The following is a 22,216-nucleotide window of genomic DNA, read 5'->3' as shown; positions in this document are numbered from 1 at the left end:
TCCCAGTTCAGGGCTGTTCCCAGTTCAGGGCTGTTCCCAATTCAGGGTTTGTTCCCATTTCGGGGTTTGTTCCCATTTCGGGGTTTGTTCCCAGTTCAGGGCTGTTCCCAGTTCGGGGTTTGTTCCCAGTTCAGGGCTGTTCCCAGTTCAGGGCTGTTCCCAGTTCGGGGTTTGTTCCCAGTTCAGGGCTGTTCCCAGTTCAGGGCTGTTCCCAGTTCAGGGCTGTTCCCAGCCCAGACCAGTCGGGGTTTGGCCCTGGGGAGGGCCGGCCCGGGGGCTGCAGGGGCTGCTGCGGTGCAGATGTGGCCCCGGGCCGCTCCCCCTGCCCCGTTTCCTCCCCGACAAAGCCCCGGGCCCCGGGGAGGCCGTGGCCGGCCCAGGTGTGACTTTTCCCAGCTCATTAGGACGAGCTGCGGGGGTTTTAGGAATCTCAGCCCCTAATGACCATCTGAATCCCATCAGCCGAGCTGGGGCTGCAGGGAGAGCCCCGGCACATCCCTCGCTGGCCCGGGCTGTGCTGAGCCCCAAAATTCACCTGTGGGGAGGGGGGTGCAGAGCTCAGGGGGCCAAGGGGGTCCCCAAGTGCCTGCCCCGGGAATTTGGTGGCCTTGGGGTGACACTGAGCTCCTGTGTGGTCCCACTGAGTAATTCAGAGCCAGTGTCACCCTGTGGGAGGACATGAGGGGTCTCTGCCCCAGGGACGGGGCACATGGGGGGACATCCAAATGGGGGACAGGAGAACATGGGGGACACTCAGTCAAGCGTAGGGGGACATGGGACAGCATCTCAAATGGGGACAGGGGACATGGCGGGGTAAGGTGACACGGGGGGACACCCAGCCGAGGGCAGGGGGACACGGGGTGACATTGCCATGGAGATCAGGGGACACTGCAGCGGGACACCCCTGCTGAGGGCTGGGGGCTGGAGGGGACACCGTGTGGGAGCAGCGGGCAGGGCAGGGGACATCCGGGCGGGCACAGGGACAAGGAGCACCTCTCCTGGGGATACCCCTCCATGGGGACCCCTCCCTGCCCCCACAGGGGACACCCCCTCTCCCCACGGGGACCTGCATCCTCCTCTGCCAGGGGCACCCCCAAACGGGGACCTTCCTCCCCAGGGGACACCCTCAAACGGGGACCTTCCTCCCCAGGGGCACCCCCAAACGGGGACCTTCCTCCCCAGGGGACACCCCAAAATGGGGACCTTCCTCCTTAGGGACACCCCCAAACGGGGACCTTCCTCCCCAGGGGGACACCCCCAAACAGGGACCTTCCTCCCCAGGGGACACCCCAAAATGGGGACCTTCCTCCTTAGGGAGACCCCCAATGGGGACCTTCCTCCCATGGGGACACCCCATGATGGGGACCTTCCTCCCCAGGGGGACACTCCCAAACAGGGACCTTCCTCCCCACCCACAATGGAGACCTTCCTCCCCAAGGGGCACCCTCAAACGGGGACCTTCCTCCCCAGGGGCACCCCCAAATGGGGACCTTCCTCCCCAGGGGGACACCCCCAAACAGGGACCTTCCTCCCCAGGGGACACCCCACAATGGGGACCTTCCTCCCCAGGAACACCCCACAATAGACACCTTCCTCCCCAGGGGGACACCCCACAATGGGGACCTTCCTCCTCACCCACAATGGGGGACCTTCTTCCCCAGGGGACATCCTGCAATGGGGACCTTCCTCCCCAGGGACACCCCCAAATGGGGACCTTCCTCCCTAGGGGACACCCCCAAATGGGGACCTTCACCCCCAAATGGGGACTCCCTTCCAGCACTCCAAGGGAGACCTTTGGCCCCCTCTCTGAACAGGGGATCCCATCATTCACAGGGATCTCTTCCAGAGGGATCCCCAGCCCCCTCTCCAGCAGGGATACCCCCAAATGGGGACCCCCTTCCATCCCCAAGGGGAGACCCTTGCCTGCCCCTCAGGGACCCCTCTCAGGGGAGTTCTCCCAGGAGGGTCCTGCCCACCTCTCCCAGGGAATGGCTCCAAACGGGGCCTGAACCCACCTCTCCTGTGGGGCCCTCTGCAATGGGGATCCCCTTTCACCTCTCCAAGGAGAGGGATCTCTTCCAGGAGAACCCATTCCCATCTCTACTGGGATACCCCCAAAAGGGACAAGTATAAGGGAGCTCCTTCCACCTCCACATGGGAAATTCCCTCACAGGGATGTTTCTCCATGAGGGACCTGTGTCCACCTCTCCCAGGAGATCCTCAGGAAATGTGGGGCCTGTGACAGTGATCACAGGGGTCTGAGGATGAGGGAAGAGACGAGGATCTGACTCCATGTTTCAGAAGGCTAATTTATTGTTTTATCATATATATTATATTAAAACTATACTAAAAGAAGAAAGGATTTCATCAGGAAGCTAGCTAGGGTTAGGAAAGAATGATGAAAAAGGTTTGTGTCTCGGACAGAGAGTCCGAGCCAGTTGACTGTGATTGGCCATTAATTAGAAACATCCACATGAGACCAATCACAGATGCACCTGTTGCATCCCACAGCAGCAGATAACCATTGTTTACATTCTGTTCCTGAGGCCTCTCAGCTTGTCAGGAGGAAAAATCCGAAGGAAAGGATTTTTCAGAAAATATCATGGCTACAGGGGCCCTCTTGGAAAAAATCTCTTTAAAGGGGACACCTCCAATGGGAAGATTCCTTCTGCCTCTGCAGGAAAGAAGGACCCAGGACACACCAGAGGGGACCCCTCCAAGAGCTCCTCTCCACCCGCTCTGTGTCACTCCAGGCTTCCTGATCTCTGAGTGCTTCTCTCCCCTGCTCAAAGCCAAGCCTGGCAAAGCCAAGTGAGCCCGGACCACCTTCAGCAGCGAGCAGCTAGCACAGCTGGCACAGCTGGAGCAGCAGTTCACCCGGACCACCTTCAGCAGTGAGCAGCTGGCACAGCTGGCACAGCTGGCACAGCTGGAGCAGGAGTTCAGCTGGCAGCAGTACCTGGTGGGGCAGGAGCGCTGCCTGCTGGCCTGGAACCTGCAGTTCAGCCAGGAGCAGGGGAGCCCCCTGCCTCGATCCGCCTCCTGTCCTCCTGTGCCACCAGCAGCTCCAGGATGTGTCCCCACGGAGCTGGGACACTGGGATGTGTCGCTCAGGGAGCTGGGATGTGTCCCTCAGAGAGCTGGGATGTGTGACCTGTCCCTCAGGGAGCTGGGATGTGTCCCTAGAGGAGCTGAGATGTGTCCCCAGGGAGCTGGGACACTGGGACATGTCCCTTGGGGAACCGGGACATTGGGATGTGTCCCTAAAGGAGCTGGGATGTGTCCCTTGAGGAGATGGGACATGTCTCTAAAGGAGCTGGGATATGTCCCTCAGAGAGCTGGGATGTGTCCCTCACGGAACTGGGACACTGGGACATGTCCCTAAAGGAGCTGGGATGTGTCCCTCAGAGAGCTGGGGTGTGTCCCTAAAGGAGCTGGGATGTGTCCCCAGGGAGCTGGGACACTGGGACATGTCCCTTGGGGAACTGGGACATTGGGATGTGTCCCTTGGGGAGCTGGGACGTGTCCCCAGGGAGCTGGGACGTGTCTCTCAGCCTGGCACAGAGCCCCAGGGTGCTGATTGCACAGTTCCAGTTAAAAGGGTGGTTGATGGCAGGTGGGGAAACTGAGGCACGGCACGGCTGTCCCAGAGCCAGGAACTTGTGTCCCTCTTCAGGCTGGGCTCCAGCTCAGGCAGGTGCAGCTCCTGGGATGCAGGGAGCAGTTTTCCATCTTGGTGGGGACAGATGGACACTGCCTGAGCCCAGGGGGCCGTGGAGCAGCCAGGCTGGAGAGCCGAGCTCGGCCCTTTCCCAAGGGGGAATTCTGGAATCTCCATCCTTGGAAGTGCTTAAACACACCAGGGTGGCACTTGGGAACACGGGTCAGGGGGAAGGTGGTGGGGCTGGGTTCATGGCTGGACTCTGACCTTTCCACACTCAGTAATTCCATGATTCTGTGCTCAAACACACTCGGGTGGCACTTGGGGACACAGGTCAGGGGGGAAGGTGGTGGGGCTGGGTTCATGGCTGGACTCAGTGACCTTTCCACTCTCAGTAATTCCATGATTCTGTGATCCCAGGTGAAAGTCTCGTTCCAAAACCGCAGGATCAAGTGGAGGAAACAGAGCCTGGAACAGCAACAAGCCAAAGTGGCCAAAACGGGTTTGGGCACCCCACAGAGAAGCCCAGACCCACAGAGCCACCTCGAGGAGGACAAGGACTGCCCAGCAGAGCCAGGGGACAGCCAGGAGGACACATCCTTGTCCCCAGGCTCAGGGACAGCCCCTGCACAGACTGTGACAAAGAGCTGCTGAGCCACCACAGACCCTTTGTGGTGTGTTATCGATGTACCATAGCTGGAAATATCCAATATATATACAGGATATATGGGGCACCCCTGGGGTTTGGGGGTGAAATAAATTATTTATGCAACTCTTGGGCAGGAATAGCCCCCATCCTGCAGGGCTTCTTCCTGGGGGAGTGGGAGCCACTGCAGCCTCAGCTCATCCCAGAGGTGTCGGGAGCTTGGAAATCTCCCAGCTCAGGAGCTTCACAGAGCCCCTGGATCCTGGACAGGATCTGTTCACCACAACACCCTGCTCTGCCCACAGCTCATAAATGCCAGTGCTGCCTTCCTCTCCAGGACTCAGAGCCAGGGCAGCAGGGAAATGCACCTGGAGACAGAGCTGGAGGGAGCTCTGTGACCTGGGCTCCAGGGGTGACATCTCATCTGGGCAAGGATTAGCCAGGCTTTGATTCTCGTTGCTTGGCTCTGCTTAGGCACAGGTGGAGGTTTCAAATGCAGCAGTTTTGGGGTGCACACTGAGCAGGGGATGATCCCAAGGTGGGATCCATGGGAGGCTGGGCAGCTCCTTGAAGGGTGCAAAGCAAGGGAGCACCTGGGGTGTCCCAGAGGAGAGCAGCAGTGGGACATGGGGTGCTCAGATGGCAGTGCCAGTCCTGGAGCTCAGCTTTGTCCCTGTCTGGGTTTGGAGCTTGGGGAGAAAGAGCCTCAGGTGCAGGATTTGTTTGGGCAGGCGTGAAATGTGGGGCAAGGACAGGGGGGGCAGTCCAGGGGATGGTGCAGAGAGAAGGGATCAGTGCAAGGAGAAGGGGGAGGATGTGGGGAGAGGGGATGATGTGGGGGAGTCTCGGGAGGCTGCAGTTTATTGCAGCCCCGAGATACATGAACAGTCTCTGTTTCGGCAGGCATGCTCCAAGAATGAGTCAGAACTCTTCAGTTTTTGGTCTCAAGGTTGTTTATTGTATCTTATCTATAAAAATTTTTCTCCTGCCCTGCTGAGATCTGTCCAGCAGGACAATTTCAGGCATTCTGCCTGACCCCGGGGTGGTGTTATCTCTTTATACTGCAAACTACATATAACATGTTTACAATTACTTTCCAATACCTGTCACCTATGTTAGACAGTGAGCTTCTACTCTAAACCAATCCCAAAGTGCCAACATCACTGCAGAAAATGGAGGTAGAGAAGAAGAAAGGCTGGACATGCCCAAGTGCCTCCATCTTGTCCCCACAAGCCCTATTCTAAAAACCCCAAAATCTACTTTTTCACCTAGTGATAATTTTACTATTACTTTACCTAAACTTCTGTGGCTTTCAGGTTTTCATACAAAGCTGACAATTTGCTCCAGGTGTCATAATCAAACCCACAGGTGCTCTGGGCTGTGTGCCAGGGTCTCTGAGCCCCCTGGCAGGGGTCCCGGCAACTCTGGACACCCAGAGGGATGTGCTGAGTTCCGACAGGGGAGAAAAGGGGATGGTGCAGGGAAAAGGGGGTGGTGCAGGGAAAAGGGGGTGGTGCAGGGAGCTGAGGACAATATCAGGAGAAGGAGATGCTGCAGGGGAAGGGGGAATGACGCCTGGAAATGGGGATGCTGCAGGAGAAGGGGACAATATAAGAAGGGGCAGTGCAAGGGGGGTGATACAGGGAAAGGGGGACAATGCAAAAAGGGGACAGCGCAAGGACAGAGGGACAGTGCAAGGAGAGGGGGACAGTGCCAGGACAGAGGGACAGCACAAGGAGAGGGGACAGCACAAGGACAGAGGGACAGCACAAGGAGAGGGGACGCAGTGACGGAAGCTGCCCTTTGTCCCGGCCCTGGCAGGGATTAGCCGGCACATCTCAAAGAGCCCAAACTGTGCTGATGTCCTGCCATGTGTGCCGGGAGCGCGGGCTGGGCCGGGTTTAAGGCGCTAATCTGGCATGCCGGCGGTTCATTACAATCGGCCCGAGACAAGAGGGCTCTCGGGGCCGCTTCAATCCCGCCCGGCCGGGGGCTGAGCCGATTGCGGCGCTCTCGTTGTTCTCGGGACCCCGTTAATCCCCGGGAGCTGGCGGGGCTGGACCCGGCTCCTCCCGGCAGCAGCGGGGAACCCGACCCCGCTCCGGGGATGCTCCCGCAGGCTCTGCCCGGCTCGGCCCCCGCTGCGGGGAATGCCCGAGCCGGGAGTGATTTAATTAAAACCGCTGGGCTTGGTCGGGTGCTTAAAATGTACTTGTGTATGAGACGGATTAAATCACATTCCTCTGGCACCTCGGGAGTGGAGCGGGAGGGTTTTGTCATGGGGGGTGATAACCCCTGAGGGCTCGGGAGGGCTCTGTCCCCTCGGGACAGCTGAGTCACAGGGAATGCCGTCCCTCGTCTGCCTCTTCAGCGAGTGACCTGTCCTGTTCTCAGGTTCCTTGGGGTGGGGAAGGGACTGTGAGGGACAAAGCAGGGCACGAGGAGAGCCAGGCCCCAGGTCTGCCCCCGTTATGGGATGGATTTGATGGCCTTGCCACGATCCGTCCTTACGAACGGGGTTCGTGATGGTTCGTGGATTGATCTCAGGGTGCAAAAGCAACCGACACGGCACGGGGGTGTTTGCAGTGATAAAACAAATGCACCTTTATTGAATGATCACAGCAAAATGTGATAGAGATTAATGGAGAGAAAAAGAGAAAGAGAGAGAAAAGAGAGAGAGAGAAAGAGCGGGATATAGCTACCAAACGTAGAGACGAAGTCCTTTGGTCCAGTCCAGTTGAGGATCCGCCTGTTACATCGGGGAGATCTCAAAGTCCCTATCTAACTCAGAGGTTTTTATTATGATAACTCTATTGGAAATTGTGAGGGGGGAGGAACAGATTTTCAGATGGGGAAGGTCTTCTCTTCAGTGGTCCCCAAATGACGATCGTGAGGCAGATGAGGGAATATTTGGACAGACTCTCACAGGCCCGCAGAAAAGCTGGATTCATCCTGGCCATTTTCTGTCCTGCTGAGCCCTGCCAGGCTGGGCAGGGGGTAGGAATGCACTTTCCTTCCTCTCCAATCCTGCTGTCTGCAGCTCAGCCCAGCTCCTGGCAGCTCTACTGGGGCACCAGGATTGGGATCAAGTCTGGGCACTGATTTGGCACTGTGGAAAATAAGAGAGAGAGATGCTTGGGAAGGTCTCGGGCTGCATCGATCCACTTGGGGCACAGCCTTGGTCCTCTCATCCCCCAGAAATCTGTGTATAAAAGAGTTAGAATAAAGAAAGAAAAAGAGCTGTGTGTCCAAATGGCCCCCACATCCCAAATACCCTGCCAGCCCTTTCCCCATCCATGGCTCTCAGAAAGACGCTGCTTTTTCACCTGTCTGCAAAACCCGAGGTGGCTTTCAGCGACAGATAATTAAAAGCAAGTGAGAATTAAGCAGCTTTATTAAGGGGATAAGGGTTATCTGCCGAAGATGCAGCGCTGAGCCCTTCCCGGCAAATCTCCTCTCGGTGATAAGCGGGAGCACAGTGGGGCAGGCAGGGATGGGTGATGGATCTGGGAGAGGAGTTGAGTTTTCCGAGGGATTGCAGTGGGATTTTTCCTTAGGATTTTTCCTCCTGAGAAGCTGGGAGGCCTCAGGAACAAAATGTAAACAATGGTTATCTGCTGCTGTGGAATGCAACAGGTGCATCTGTGATTGGTCTCATGTGGTTGTTTCTAATTAATGGTCAATCACAGCCCAGATGGCTCGGACAGAGAGCCGAGCCACAAACCTTTGTTATTCATTCTTTCCCATTCTATTCTTAGCTAACCTTCTGATGAAACCTTTTCTTCTATTCTTTTAGTATAGTTTTAATATAATATATATGATAAAACAATAAATCAGCCTTCTGAAACACGGAGTCAGATCCTCACCTCTTCCCTCATCCTGGGACCCCTGTGAACACGGTCAGAGGGGTGAGTGAGGCTGACCAGGGAGAGGCGTTTCCCGAGGGAGCACAGTGGGGCAGGCAGGGATGGGTGATGGATCAGGGAGAGATTTTTCCCCGAGGGACTGCAGTGGGGCAGGCAGGGATGGGTGATGGATCAGGGAAAGGCGTTTCCCGAGGTTTCCCCGAGGGACAGCAGTGGGACGGACGGACAGGAGGATGATTGGGATGAATGCAGGGCGCTGCTGAGGAGGTGCAAACGGCCTGGCTAAACGGGATGGGTCCGGGCTGGAGAGATCGCAGAGAGGATAACCAGGCGGAGCCGAGCCTCAGGCTCTCGGGATGCCCCCGTTCCTGCCGGGGTGGTTCCCCCTGTGCACGGTCGGTGTTTGCAGGACGGGACCCCCGTGCTGTGCCCCGGCTGCTCTGCAGGCGCCTTGCCCGGGCTGGGAGCGCCGTTCCCCTTTGGAGGGGTCTCTCGATGGGATTAGCACGTCCCGAGCCGGGCCCGGGTGCCGGGGGGCACCGGGGGGTTCAAGCAAAGCCCGAGCCGGGCCGGGGCGGCCGTGCGTGCTGCGGGCCCCATCCCCTCGTGTAATCTTGTTAAATGGTCAGGGAGCATTTCCCCTGCCTCCCCCTCCCCGCTAATTCCCGAGTGAAACATCAAATGAGTTTCCCGAGGCTGCGGGGCGGCTCTGCCCGGCTCCAGTGGGAATGTAAAAGAGACATCATGAGCAGTGGGAGGAAATCCCACTGCAGCCCCTATTTTCCAGACTGGCTGGGATGAATTCACCCCAAGCCGCCTTGCACAGGGAGCAAAGGCATCACATTTTAAATTAAACTCTCCTGGATTCCTGGATACATGAAAATAAGGATGAATTGGAGTGACCTGCCTGGAGATGCAGAAGAGGAACTGGTAAACTGAGGATTCATTCCCCTTTATGGACTGAGCATTGCAGTGACCAAAACCTTAGAGTTTAAAAATCCTGGCTTTAGACCAGTTCTGGTGAAATGAGCTGTTATGAAAAAGAGAAAAGAAATTAAAAAAAAAAAAAATTAAAGGAAATTTCACCATCTCCCTCTTTGCAAACGTTTTGTCGCAAAAAAAAAAAAAAAAAAAAAAGAAAAAAAAAAAAAAAAACAAAAAAAACAAAAAAAAAAAAAAACCAAAAAAAACCCCAAAAACCAAAATCCATTTCCCTGTGGCACTGCCATCCCAGCATGGATAAACCGGGATTTCCTGGGGGGAACCTGGCACCAGAACCCCCTGCCTGGTGGGATTTTATTGTAAAAACTGAACAAATAGTTCAATCAAGTGATGTCTGCTGCTCTCTGCTCTGGAATGAATTTGGGTGACTTTGGCGCTATCTTTGCATAAAATTTGTTTGATTTTATTGTAAAAACCGATTAAATCGTTAAATAGGCGAGCGCTGATGCTGCGGGATGAACACGGGGATCCTGACGAAGGTGTGGGACTAGCAGGGCAGATTTAGCTTCCCAACCCTGCTAAAGCCTCGTGCTGGGGCTGGTTTCGGCTGTGCAGCCGCCGTGCCTCAGTTTCCCCGCGGCAGGAGCGGGGTGAGCAGAGCCCCGGGGCCGGGCCGGGGGTGACCCCGCACCCCGCGGGGAGCAGAGCCGGATCCGAGCCGGGATCGGCCCCGTCCTCCCCCCCCCGCCCCATCTCTATTGATTTAATAAGATGGAGAGGAATTAACGGGGCCGGAGCATTGGAATAATGCAAGATGAACAAAGGGGCAGCGCTAGCAAAGATGCTGCCAGCTTTTAATGATGAGGCCGGGCAGATCCCCCGCCAGTTGTCCCTTTGGAGTGGCGATTAAGAACATACTGTTATTGTTAAGGCCGAGAGATAAATCCCTGCACCGTTTCTGATGTGATCAGCCGGGGCTTCTCCCTACAATTTGTGATCCTATTGTGGACGGTGTTTGCCCTGGGCAAGGAGAGTCTGGGAACCACTTATGAACCATCCTTTGGTCATTAGTCTCCTCATTAGGGGAGAACAATGTGGGAAAAAAAAGATAATTGAAGGGAGCAGCGGGCTGATGGCGCACTCAGGCCCGGCCCAGCGCTGCCTCAATGCTTAGTTGCTTGATAATTCCCAATTAATTTGAAATGCGCAGGTTTGGGATGCTCTCGACACCTGGAATTGCAGCCCCTGTGAGCAGGGGCTCCGGGGCTGTGCGTGACGGGAGGAGCACGGAGCGTTTTGAGTGTTAATTGATTTTTGGGGGTTCTCCCAGGCTTTGCTGTCAGCTGGATGAACCCCATGGAATCACGGAATTCCAGCCTTGGAAGAGATTTTTAAAGTTCATCCAGCCCGAGCACAACTCACGCGGTGCTGGGAGGGACCCCGGGGAGCCGCCGGGAGAGGGCGGGGGTGCAGCACGTCCCGCTCCCTCACTGCACATCTGGCTGAGTTATGGGGCCAGATGTGCACGGAGGAGCGCGACCCGCAGGGAGGAGCCCGCCGGGATCGGGGGTTTGTCCCCAGGAAAGGCAGAATCCGATCCTGCCCCGCCTGGCTGCGGGGGCTGCCTGGACATGCCCGGGTGCCCGGGTGATGAATCAGCCCCGGCTGGGGAGGAGGAGGGGGAAAAGCCCTAATTCCTCAGGATGCTCGATATTATCAAGTGCTAATGAGGCTGGATGGGGCTGAGGTGCTTTGCAGGCCATTATCCCAAATTAACCTGACAATGAGGCCGGGCAGCGGTGTCTGAGGGGCGGCCCGGGTGTGTATTGGCTGTCTGGGCTGGGGGCTGCTGTCCTCTGCCTCCCCCAGCACATACCCAGGGCCCTGGGGACTGCAGGGAAGCTTCCATTGCATGGAAATCACGGAATGGCTGGGGCTGGAGGGACCTTGGGGACCATCTCCATCCACCCCTGCCACGGCAGGGACACGTGCCACTGTCCCAGGCTGTCCCAAACCCCATCCAGCCTGGCCTGGGACATGTTGGGTCAGCTTGGGGGGTTTGACAGGCAGAAGACAAAATGAGGTGACAAGGATGGAGAGAACTGGCAGGGACTCCTCTCCAGGCCAGCGTTTGGGATGACCTATGGCACTGGCATGTCCCCAAACTGTCCTATGACGCTGGCATGTCCCCAAATTATCCTGTCCATCCCATGCTCCACTGACACCTGGCTCTGGCAGGGTCTTTGAGGGGTGACCTTGCCCTTGTCACCTGGAACCCAGGCTCCCCTTGCTCCTGTCCTCACCCAGTCTGGGGCTGCTGGGGGGACCCTGTGAGGTGCTGAGGATCCAGAAGGAGACTTGGATCCTCCTGCAAAGGGAGAGACAGGATTCACCAGGAGCAGTCAGCCCCAGCACTGTGGTCTGCAGTTCCCCAGGGCCTGCCTGAGGGTGACAGAGCTGAGGCAGGGGGGCTCCTTGGCACCCACTTCCAGATGCTCCCAATGCACAGAGCACCCACAGCTGTTGCTGTGAGCCAGAGGAATTTATCTTTTTAGGCGTTATGATGGAGGAATAGGAACACATCCATTCTCCTCCTCGAAGAGAACTGATGCTCCTCTTCCCACTGCAGAGAGGGATCCCCATTCCCCTCTCCTAGAGGACTCAGTGGGATCTGGTTTGGACAGGGGCAATGCACCAGCTCAAGGAGCCATGGGGCTGAGAACATTCCTAATTTCCCATTGCTCCTTCATGGATTATCATTTACTGGCACTTTGGATTAGCACAGGAGAAAGCTTTGCAAAAATCTGATGTAAGGGCAAAACCAGGTGCTCAGAATCCCATTTTTAAGGCAATTTTCATTAAAAGACACGAGCTCAGGATTTCAGCCTCGTCAGGTTGGCAGTGCCGGGCCATTTATTCCAATGAGCAGGAGCACCCTCCTGGCTCAGCAGCATGGGCAGTCTGGGATCCATCCTCCCCTGACTGCAGGGAACCTGGAATCCATCTTTCCCTGACTGCAGGGGCATCAGGAACATGGGATCCATCTTCTCCCTCATTGCAGGGAGCCTGGGATCCATCCTCCCCTGACTGCAGGGCCACCAGGAACAAGGGATTCATCCTCTCCTGATTGCAGGAGGGCTGGGATCCCTCCTCCCCTGATTGCAGGGACACCAGGAACCTGGAATCCATCCTCCCTGACTGCAGGATCCTGGGATCCATCCTCTCCTAATTGCAGTAGCACTGGGGGCCTGGGATCCATCCTCCCCTGACTGCAGGGAACCTGGAATCCATCTTTCCCTGACTGCAGGGGCACCAGGAACATGGGATCCATCCTCTCCCTCATTGCAGGGATCCTGGGATCCATCCTCTTTCCCCTGACTGCAGGGAGCCTGGGATCCATCCTCCCCTGGTTGCAGGAGCACAAGGAAAATGGGATCCATCCTCCCCTGACTGCAGGACCACCAAGAACCTGGCATTCATCCTCTCTCCCTGACTGCAGGAGCACTGGGATCCATCCTCCTCTGACTCCAGGAGCACCAGGAACCTGGGACCCATCCTCCCCTGCGTGCAGGAGCACAGGGAACCTGGGATCCATCCTTTCCTGATTGCAGGAGCACTGGGATCCATCCTCCTCTGACTCCAGGAGCACAGGGAGCCTGGGATCCATCCTCCCCTGCCCGCAGGGGTGCTCCCGATGGATGGATCGCTCCCTCCCGGCGCTGTGTCCCGCTGGCAGGAGCACGCAGGAGCACTCAGGAGCACTCACGCCTGGGATTACAGATGCACCAAATCCCCGTCACGTTTTCGCGTGTGCTTGCTGCGCGGTTGGGGAAATTTCCGCCGCCCCTCTCGCCCCGCTGGGATGGGTTTGGGGCTGGGAGAGGGATGGAAATGGAGCCGGGCTCTCCTCACCGAGAGGCGAGGTGTGAAATTTCTCATGGGCAAACAAGTGAGAGCTGCGGGGTGCCCAGAAGAAGGGGGACAGAAAAGATGAAGCGGGGAGGGGGGGGATGAGGAGGAGGAGGAGGAGAGAAAGCAGCAGCCAGGGAGGAACAAAAATCCCTAAAGCACCAACCTGGATTGAAGAGTGGGGCGTTTTCTATGGGGGGATTGTAAAATGCGCTCTCTCTTTCCCCTTGGCAGGGGGAAAAAGGGCCCCCCCCTCTATCTGATAGTCATTAGCATCAATTAGCCCCGTTTGAAGTAGGCAACATCTTTGTCTCTTTGCAAAAAAAGAAATAAAAAAACCTTTCAGGGAGCCCATAATAACATCTGGAGCAGGAGAGGCTGAACTGAGTTCCCCACTTTCATCTCTTGTCGAGGGACTTGGAATGTTAATGCAGCCTCATTCTTTAATGGAGTTATCAGGAAATGCTTTTCACCTCCTTCCCTTTGCTCAGGGGGGATGTTTACAAAGGGCTGGGGGCTTTTTTGGGGGGCTTTTTGGGTTGTTGTTTTGTTGTTGGGATTTTTTTTACCCCTTCTCTAAGAAACTCCCCCTAAGAGATTCCCCCTCCCTTCCCCTTTTATTTTCTACACTCTTGAAAAACAAAACAGGAATAAAATATAATGAATAGAATAAAGTGAATAGAATAAAATAAATAAAATAACCACCACCAGAAAACCAAAGAGGATCAGATCCCACACTTTCATGTCCCCTCTCTGGAGGGTCTGGGGCTGGTGCTTGGAGCAGGTGTGGGCAGGGGAGGTGGGGGGTCCTGGCCAGAGCCCCCCGCCCTGCCTGGCTTCTGGGTGCTACATTTCCCAAGTCATTACCAGCGGGTGAAAATTTCCAGCTTTCCCACCAAAATGCATTAGCTGAGCACACAGCACTAATGGGAAACAGGACACGTCATTAGGCACCGGCTGTGGGTGAGCACGAGGAGGGAAGGGAAAAGTCAGCTGGGCTTTGGCTGCTGGGGCATCCCTCGGTTCATCCCAGTGGCTCCCTGTCCATCCCTGCTGCAGCTCCTCGTCCATCCCAGCAGCTCCCTGTCCATTCCAGAGTCTCCCTGTCCATCCCAGCAGCTCCCTGTCCATCCCAGCATCTCCCTGTCCATTCCAGAGTCTCCCTGTCCATCCCAGCAGCTCCCTGTCAATCCCTGTGGTTCCCCATCCATCCCAGCAGCTCCCTGTCCATTCCAGAGTCTCCCTGTCCATCCCTGTGGTTCCCTGTCCATCCCAGCAGCTCCCTGTCCATCTCAGCAGCCCCCTGTCCATTCCAGAGTCTCCCCGTCCACCCCTGCAGCTCCCTGTCCATCCCTGTGGTTCCCTGTCCATCCCAGCAGCTCCCTGTCCATCCCAGCAGCTCTCTGTCCATCTCTGTGGCTCCCTGTCCATCCCTGCTGCAGCTCCCTGTCCATCCCAGCAGCTCCCTGTCCTTTTCAGAGTCTCCCTGTCCATCCCAGCAGCTCCCTGTCTATCCGTCTGTCCTCCCATCCTGCCAGGGGGATCCATCAGTGTCCCTGCCCTGCCTGCAGCTCGCCCATCCCAGCTCCAACAAAGATCCTTTGATAACTGCAGCAGCTCTGACATTGCTTTCCCTGGGAATCACAGCACCAGTCAGGACTTAAAAAGAGCAAAAATCATGAACTGATTTAATAACCTTTTAATAACCCCAAACCTCATCTAATGACACCCATGTTCAGTCTCACACATCCTCTGTGCCAGCAAAGCCAGGAGCTGTGAATCTCTGAGGATGTTTTATTTTCCCAAGGTGACTTTTTTTGGGAGAGGCTTCAGCACTCACCCAGCTTTGAACGTGTGATTCCAATTAAGGCCGTGGCTCCACCGCAGCAGGATCAGAGCTGCCTGTTTGGATAAGGAGCAATAAAGCAGCAGCTGTATTTATTCACTTATTTGGAAGCTGCTGGGAAAGACAGGATGCTAAAAGGCAGGAAAAAAACCAACTTGTTTTAAAGGCAAACTTCAGGGACTCTTTTGTCTCCTGTGGGCATCCTCCTCCCTGAGGATCTTGTAGCCATCACCAGGGTGCTTCCTCATGAGCAGGATAATCCTGCCTGTGTATTCCCATCTGCTTTGAAATGCTCAAAAATACAGAGATGTTTGTAATTATTTCTATGCATTGTGCAGGGAAAAGAAACTTAAAATGGCATGAATGCCTGTTTAAGGCAGGATTTACTGGATATGGCCTGTGAGCCTGTGCATGCAGGGATGGCTAATGCCAGGTTATTAAACCACAGGGGATTTTTGCTCTGTGTTTATTAACCTGGAGACTCCGGGATTCCTCTGTGTTTGTACACACCAGAGTGAATTTCCAGTGAGAATTTGGTGGGATTTGAGCAGGAATCCCACCTGGGAGAGGTGTCTGTGCCATCCACAGCTCCCCATCAGCCATGTGGCTGTGCCCAGTTCCAAGGGTGTCCCACAGGGATGGCACCAGTCCCATTCCCAGGGCATGGTCACCTCGGATCCTGTGTGAGCTCCTGAGGTGCTTGTTCTGTATCCCAGATATTCCCACTCACTGTGGCACACCTGGGCAGGTACAGACACATTCCCTTGGCACAGGGGCACAATGTGATGTGCTGGCACAGCCTGGGGTCCATAGGCTGTGCCCTGAGAAGGCTCCTGTGAGGCCTGGGGATCTCAGGGGGAGTTTGGGAATGGGACTGAGGGATTGTTTGGGAATAGGACTGAAGGATTGTTTGTGTCCCTGTGGGTGTCTGTGGGGAAGGGATTGGTGCTGGTGAGAGGTGTCCATCAGGAAGGGGTTTAGGCGCTGTTCTGGATGTCTGAGGAAGGAACAGGTGTTGGTTTGGGGTCCATGAGGAAGGAACCATTATCCATAGGGCATCCTTGGGGAAGGAGGGACTGCCAGTGTGGTGATCCATGGGCAAAGAGCACAGGTCACTGTAGGGGAAAATGCAGGGCAGGTGACAGCTCAGAAAGAAGGGTGTCCATGGGGTGCCAGGGCAAAAGGAGCAGTGTCTGTGGGAGTGCTCATGGAATGTGGGGTGACTGTGGGGCTGTCCATGGGAACAGAGGATCCGTGGGGCTGTCACTGTGGAAGCAGGGTTCTCCATGGAGGTGCTGGTGTGGAAGGAGGGGTGTCCATGAAGGAGCTTGAGCGTAAGGAGGGTTTCCATGGGAGCATCGGTGGGGAGGAAGAGGTGTCTGTGTGGGTATTGGGGGTCAGTGGGGTATTGGGAGGGAAGCAGAGGTGTCGATAGGGGTGTCGGTGAGGAAGCAGGGGTGTTAGTAAAGAAGCAGGGGTGTCTGTGGGGTGTCGGTGGGGAAGCAGGGGTGTCGATAAGGAAGCAGGGGTGTCGGTGGGATATTGGTAGGGAAGCAAGGGTGGTGTTGCTGGCGGCCAGCGGGGTGTGTGCAGCCCCCGCCGCCCCCCCGCCGCCGCTTTGCATAGGAGCACGGCTGTCCCCGGCCCCCGCCCTCCATATAAGCGGCCGGGACGGCGGCGGCCGCACCGTCCCGGCCATGCTGCAGAGCCCGGCGTGCCCCCGGCCCGGGCCGCCGCCCTCCAAGACCCCGTTCCACATCGAAGCGCTGCTGGCCCGGGAGCCGCCGCGCCGCGGCCCCGCCGCCCCCGTGAGCCCCGCGCCGCCCGCCCCGCGCTGGCCCCCGGCGGGACCCGCAGCCGGACCGGGCCCGGTGGCGGCAGCGGGGCTGGGACCGCTGCCCGCAGCGTGGGGCTGGCCCTGGCCCTGGCCCGGTGCAGGTGAGTGGGGTCTTGGGCGGGAGCGGGGCCGGGGCGCGGAGCGGGGATGCCGCACACCGGGACGGGATGCGGGACCAGAGCAGCAGGCGGGGATGCCGCACACCGGGACGGGATGAGGGACAGGAGCGCCGGGCGGGGATGCCGCACACCAGGACGGGATGAGGGACAGGAGCAGCAGGCGGGGATGCCGCACACCGGGACGGGATGCGGGACAGGAGCGCCGGGCGGGGATGCCGCGCAGCTGGACGGGATGCGGGGCCGGGGTGCGGAGCGGGGATGCCGTGCACAGGGACAGGATGAGGGATAGGAATGCCGGGCGGGGATGCCGTTCACAGGGACGGGATGAGGGATAGGAATGCCGGACGGGGATGCCGTGCACAGGGACGGGGTGAGGCACAGGAATGCCGGGCGCTGGGCTGGCACCCGAGCGGGGAAATAACGGGGTCGGAGTCACCTCAAAGCACTTCGATCCTCGCTGCCGCTGTGGTTTCATTCCTGCAGCCTCTGGAGAGGCCCCGAGCTGAAGCGCTGGGCTGCGGCTGCGGGACAGGGACAGGGACGAGGCAGAGGGAAAACTCTCCTTGGACTTTTTTCCCCTCTGTAGGATCGATATAGCGAGACCAAAAATTACCGGTTTATGTAGGGGTTTTTGTTTATTTATTTTGCGAGGCAGTTTCTAACACACCTGATGTCTCTGAACAGTTTGGCAAAGAAAGAGCCTGTGGTTGATTCCTGAAGATGCTGCAGGATTTTACTAATCCCCGATTCAGTCCCCAGTCTAGAACCGGGTGCAGAATATCCAAACTCATTTTGCATTTGAGATGGAGCCAGAAACTTGGAATAGGTTTAATAGTAAAGGGCAGAGTTAAAATCAGGATTGCAGTGCCTGGGCTAGTGGAAGGTGTTGGAGGGGGAACTGGATGATCTTTAAGGAGCTTTCCAACCCAAAGCAGTCTGTGATTCCATGAGATTTTACGGGTGACTTTACACACGCTGGCACTTATTTCTCCTTTCATATAGCAGGAAGGCACTTCACTGCCAGAGTTTTAATCAAAAAACCTGCTGTAATTTCCCAAAGCCTCGCTCCCAAAATTAATTTCTTCACCTCTTCTGCTGTGTGGGTCCCTCTTCTCCCAAATTTGCTATCATCTCTCTCTAATTTTGCTTTCCCTGCAATTTTTCACTCACAGAAGTGAAACTGCCAAGTGTTTTGCAGCACTTGGTCCTCAAAACTGCATGTTTTTAGTGCAGAATTATCTCAGGAAAATTATCTCAGGAAAATGTTTGTTGTTGATCTGTGGGTAAAATTTGCACCGTGGTGATGGATGATACTGCCTGATCTGTCAGGATCTATTTTCACTGGAACTTTATAAGGACAACGACCAAGTGATTTTAACAAAGTATCTCTATTCAGAGTATTTTTCTTGAAGTATTTCTTTTTAGCAGTGAGAGAGTGATCTTGCTGTTGTCCAGGCAAAACCTGCAGCCAGGTTTCCCTGTATACAAAGAAATCCAGATTTGATCCTGATGCTACAATATTTAGGCACCAAAAGCATTTGCTGATCTTTTATTAAGTACTTAGCACAACTATTGAATATATTATTTCTTTCACGAGACAGCATCTGCAGAATTGTGTTAATCTTTGTATTATATCAATCTTCCAGGTATGAAAACAACAGTTAAACAATTTGCAGAGAGATTTCCACTCAGCGTTCCATGTTGGAAATTACACTTGCTATTATTCCAGTGTTAAAATAGAAACAAAAAGTGATGGGTGAAAAGATTTTAATGATGAAAATAGTTTAAAGTGCAATTACGGCTGTTAAGCTGTCAGGTCTCCGTCCCACAAATCCTTAAACACACGCAGAACTTGCACCCAATTAATGAAAATAAGTAGGTCAAGGTGCAGATTTGTGCCTGGAGAACGTGACAAGATCAGTCATTAAAGGAGAGATAAGTAGCAGGTGTGAATGGGGATCATTATGTGCAGTATTTCCATAAAACCTAGAGAAACCTGGCTTGCCACAATATTTAGGAACAGCAGAGATGGGGACCATTATTGGTCCGATCCTGCCAGTGCTGTTCGGTGCTTTCCACAGGGAAAATCCCACTGGCTGTAATTCGTGGGTTGTGTTAAAGTGAATCTGGTGCTGGAGAAACCGTGGTGCCATCAGTGCTGGCTTTTCGTGGCTCCTATGGCTCCTAAACCCTCCAGGCTGTGCAGGGAGCTCTGCAGTGCAATCACCTGGGCCTGGAGTCACGGTGGCTGGGCTGGGAAGGGATTTTCAAGGACCTGCCCTGCAGTGAGCAGAGACATCAGCTGGAGCAGGGAGAATGAGGGGCTGGGGAAGGCGAGACCTGCTCTCAGTCAGGTGCCAGTGGCAGTGCTGGTGTTGGATTGTATGTTAATTTATGCTAATTACGGCTATCCTCAGGCCACAGCTGGAGACCAGACAGGTCAGATACACTTGTTAGTCCTGCTGAATCATCAGCACCCCTGGGAACTTTGTGGGGAGCAGAGGTGCAGGATGTGGTCCTGCATGAAAGCTGGATCCTGGACGCTGAGTCCGTGTGCCACAGGAAGGGGAAAATCAGGGGCCAGTCTGGGGTCAACTCCCCAAAACTTTGAACATTTTGTTTTGGGGGTTTTTGAGACAGAGGTGGGATTTTTGTGTTCTGCAGCTCTGTATGCAATTTATTGTCCTGTTACGAAGGTGCTGTGCAGGCAAAGGTCAAGTCCTGCCCACCTCACTGAGTGCTGATTTCTCCGGGTCTGGCTGCATGTCCAGGACTGTCCTTGGTGTACCCTGAGGGTAAAACCACAGAACAGGCCCTCAAAAGTTCTTCTACTCCAGCTTTTCATGGGAAAAGGAGCCTGGATGAGATTATCTGGGTAGGGACAGGGCAGGGACATCCCTGCTGGGTTCGGTGCTACTTTCTCCCAGCTTCTTTAGTGCAGACCCCTTAAATTTTCGCTGCTTTCTTGCAGGTCTGGAATTGTCTCACTGTGTGGGGACCACCCCGCTGGGTCCTGCTGGGCCTTGGAGGTCAGGGGGGCCCTGCAAGATGAAGAGAGTGCGCACGGTGTTCAAACCAGAGCAGCTGGAGAGGCTGGAGCAGGAGTTCCTCAAGCAGCAGTACATGGTGGGCACGGAGAGGGTGGACCTGGCTGCAACTCTGCATCTCACAGAGACCCAGGTAAGGGACGGGGGAGCTGAGCTCTGGGACTGATCCTGGGGTGCTCTGTGCTGATGGTCCCACTGCTCTGTGCTGATCTTCCCACTGGGAAGTGTGCTGGGAGGAGGACCTGGTGCAAAGTGACCTGTGGGACACCCTGCTGCCAGGTGACATTGGAGAGATGTGCCTGGAGTTTGGATGGTTCCTGGATAAGATTTCTGAATCCATGAAGTGGAACAAAAAGCATTCAGGAGCTCAACCTTGCTGTGCTTTAGAGTTTAAGCTGGGTTGGTTGCTGTGTCTGCATTGTCATGATCCTCTGGAGACTGTTTCAAGTGTCCTTGTATGACACTGGATATAATTATTTCCCTGCTCTGCCCTGTGAGTTCCTGCTCCTCCCACAGTAAGCTGCTTGTTTAGTGTGGAAAGAAGGAGCCAGGGGATCTTCCACAGTGGGCTCTAAATTCAGCTGGGGAGAAGGGAGAGCAAAACAAGGCCAGTTCTGGGGGGACAATAGATAATTATTGGGGGTCTCATCTTGGCAGCTGCAGTCCTGGGGATGGGTTCAGGGGCTCCTTAGGGAGCTGCCTCCTTCACTTCCCTGGCCAGAGCCTTCTCAGTGCAGCTGTAGTCCCCTGATCCTTTCCTATCACTGCTCTGCCCTCTGTAGTTTCACCTCCTCCTGTCCTCACTCACCATTTCCTGAGGGAATAATGCACGTCCCCATTTAAGGAACTCCACTTTTTGGGGATACCCGCCTCAGAAGCACAAGGATTGGAAAAGGGTTCCTGGAGCCCTTGGGTTAAGCTGCTGTGCCATTCCCATCCAGGTCAAAGTGTGGTTCCAGAACCGGAGGATCAAGTGGAGGAAGCAGAGCATGGAGCAGAAGGCAGCAAAGCTGTCTCAGTTCGGGGTGATCCAGCCTGCGAGCGCCGACTCCACTGACAGCAAGGAGCACGAGGAGGACCCCGTGGACGTGGAGCTTTGAACAGCCCACGAGACTGGGCTGCTTTTTGGTGCCTGGGGACATGTCTGGGCTGCTTTGGTCCAAATGAGGCTGATATGAGAGCTGGAGCCACAGGACTAAACTGCAGCTGGCTGGAAGGAACCCCCCGAATTTCTTTGGCTGCTGTTCGGTAGCCAGGTGCTGTAATTCCTGGGGCTTCATCATCACTCGATGGCAGGTGACCTCCTGTTAGCTCATGGAGCACCAGGACACACAAACAGTTTCCAGCAGAGAGCCTGGGGTGACAATCGGGGTGTCTCTGGTGCTGGGGTGACAATCAGAGGGTGATTCTGATGGTGGGGTGACAATCTGCTGGTTTCTCTGGTGTGGGGGTGACAGAGTGTCTCTGCTGCTGGAGTGACAATCAGAGGGTAACTTTGATGTTGGGGTGACAATCAGAGTGTCTCTGTTGCTGGAGTGACAATCACAGGGTAACTTTGATGTTGGGGTGACAATCAGAATGTCTCTGGTGCTGGAGTGACAATCAGAGGGTAACTGTGACGTTGGGTTGACAATCAGAATGTCTCTGGTGCTGGGGTGACAATCAGTATCTCTGCTGCTGGAGTGACAATCAGAGGGTAACTTTGATGTTGGGGTGACAATCAGAATGTCTCTGGTACTGGGGTGACAATCAGAGTGTCTCTGGTGCTGGGGTGACAATCAGAGGGTGACTTTGATGTCGGGGTGACAATCAAAGTCTGTGATGCTGGGCAGGCAATGGGATGCTGTCTCTGATGCCCCTGAGCACAAGGGCATTTCAAACCAGGGACACTCATGTCCTGTGTGGCTGTGTGCTCCAAGGAGGAAGAAGGAGAATCTCCCTGATCACTTCCTTCTCTCAGCTTGACTCCCATGTTTGATGTTCAGATCACTCACAACCACAATACCCCAAACAGGGATGCCCTTTGCTGCCAGGCTCAGACTCCTGGCTGCAAGGAGCAGGGTCTGCCCCTGCCCTGGAGCAGAAGTGCCTCCTCTGTCAGTGTCAGTGCCTTGCTGTACCTGTGCCTTTTCCATGGATCCAGCCGCAGCAGTGTGTGTCCCCTGGCCCTGCTGTCCTTGCCCAGGGTGTGTGTGTGTGTGTGTGTGTCTGTGTGTGTGCTGCTGGCCCCAGGGCTGGCCGAGGTGCAGGGCTGGAGGCTGCAGTAAAACCCAGCCCCAACACTCAGCAGCTGCAGCAGACACCCCCTGCCCCGCAGCCAGATGTGCCACTGTGGCCCAGACA

General features: G+C 55.5%; 1 protein-coding gene across 1 annotated transcript; it reads left to right on the top strand.

The window, feature by feature from the left end:
* The first annotated feature begins 805 nt into the window (after positions 1 to 805).
* LOC134419142 (T-cell leukemia homeobox protein 2-like) lies at positions 806 to 20,973 on the top strand. The gene is made up of 7 exons (XM_063158104.1): positions 806 to 813; positions 2,833 to 3,052; positions 4,082 to 4,163; positions 16,464 to 16,678; positions 19,244 to 19,265; positions 19,798 to 20,006; positions 20,815 to 20,973. The coding sequence occupies exons 1-7, from the start codon at positions 806 to 808 to the stop codon at positions 20,971 to 20,973; spliced, it is 915 nt and encodes a 304-aa protein (XP_063014174.1).
* The last annotated feature ends 1,243 nt before the right edge of the window (positions 20,974 to 22,216 follow it).

Source organism: Melospiza melodia, chromosome 5 (assembly GCF_035770615.1).
Source record: "Melospiza melodia melodia isolate bMelMel2 chromosome 5, bMelMel2.pri, whole genome shotgun sequence".
Taxonomy (NCBI): Eukaryota; Metazoa; Chordata; class Aves; order Passeriformes; family Passerellidae; genus Melospiza; species Melospiza melodia.
Note: the sequence above shows the minus strand (reverse complement) of the source record. Positions and strands in the feature narration are given on the sequence as shown.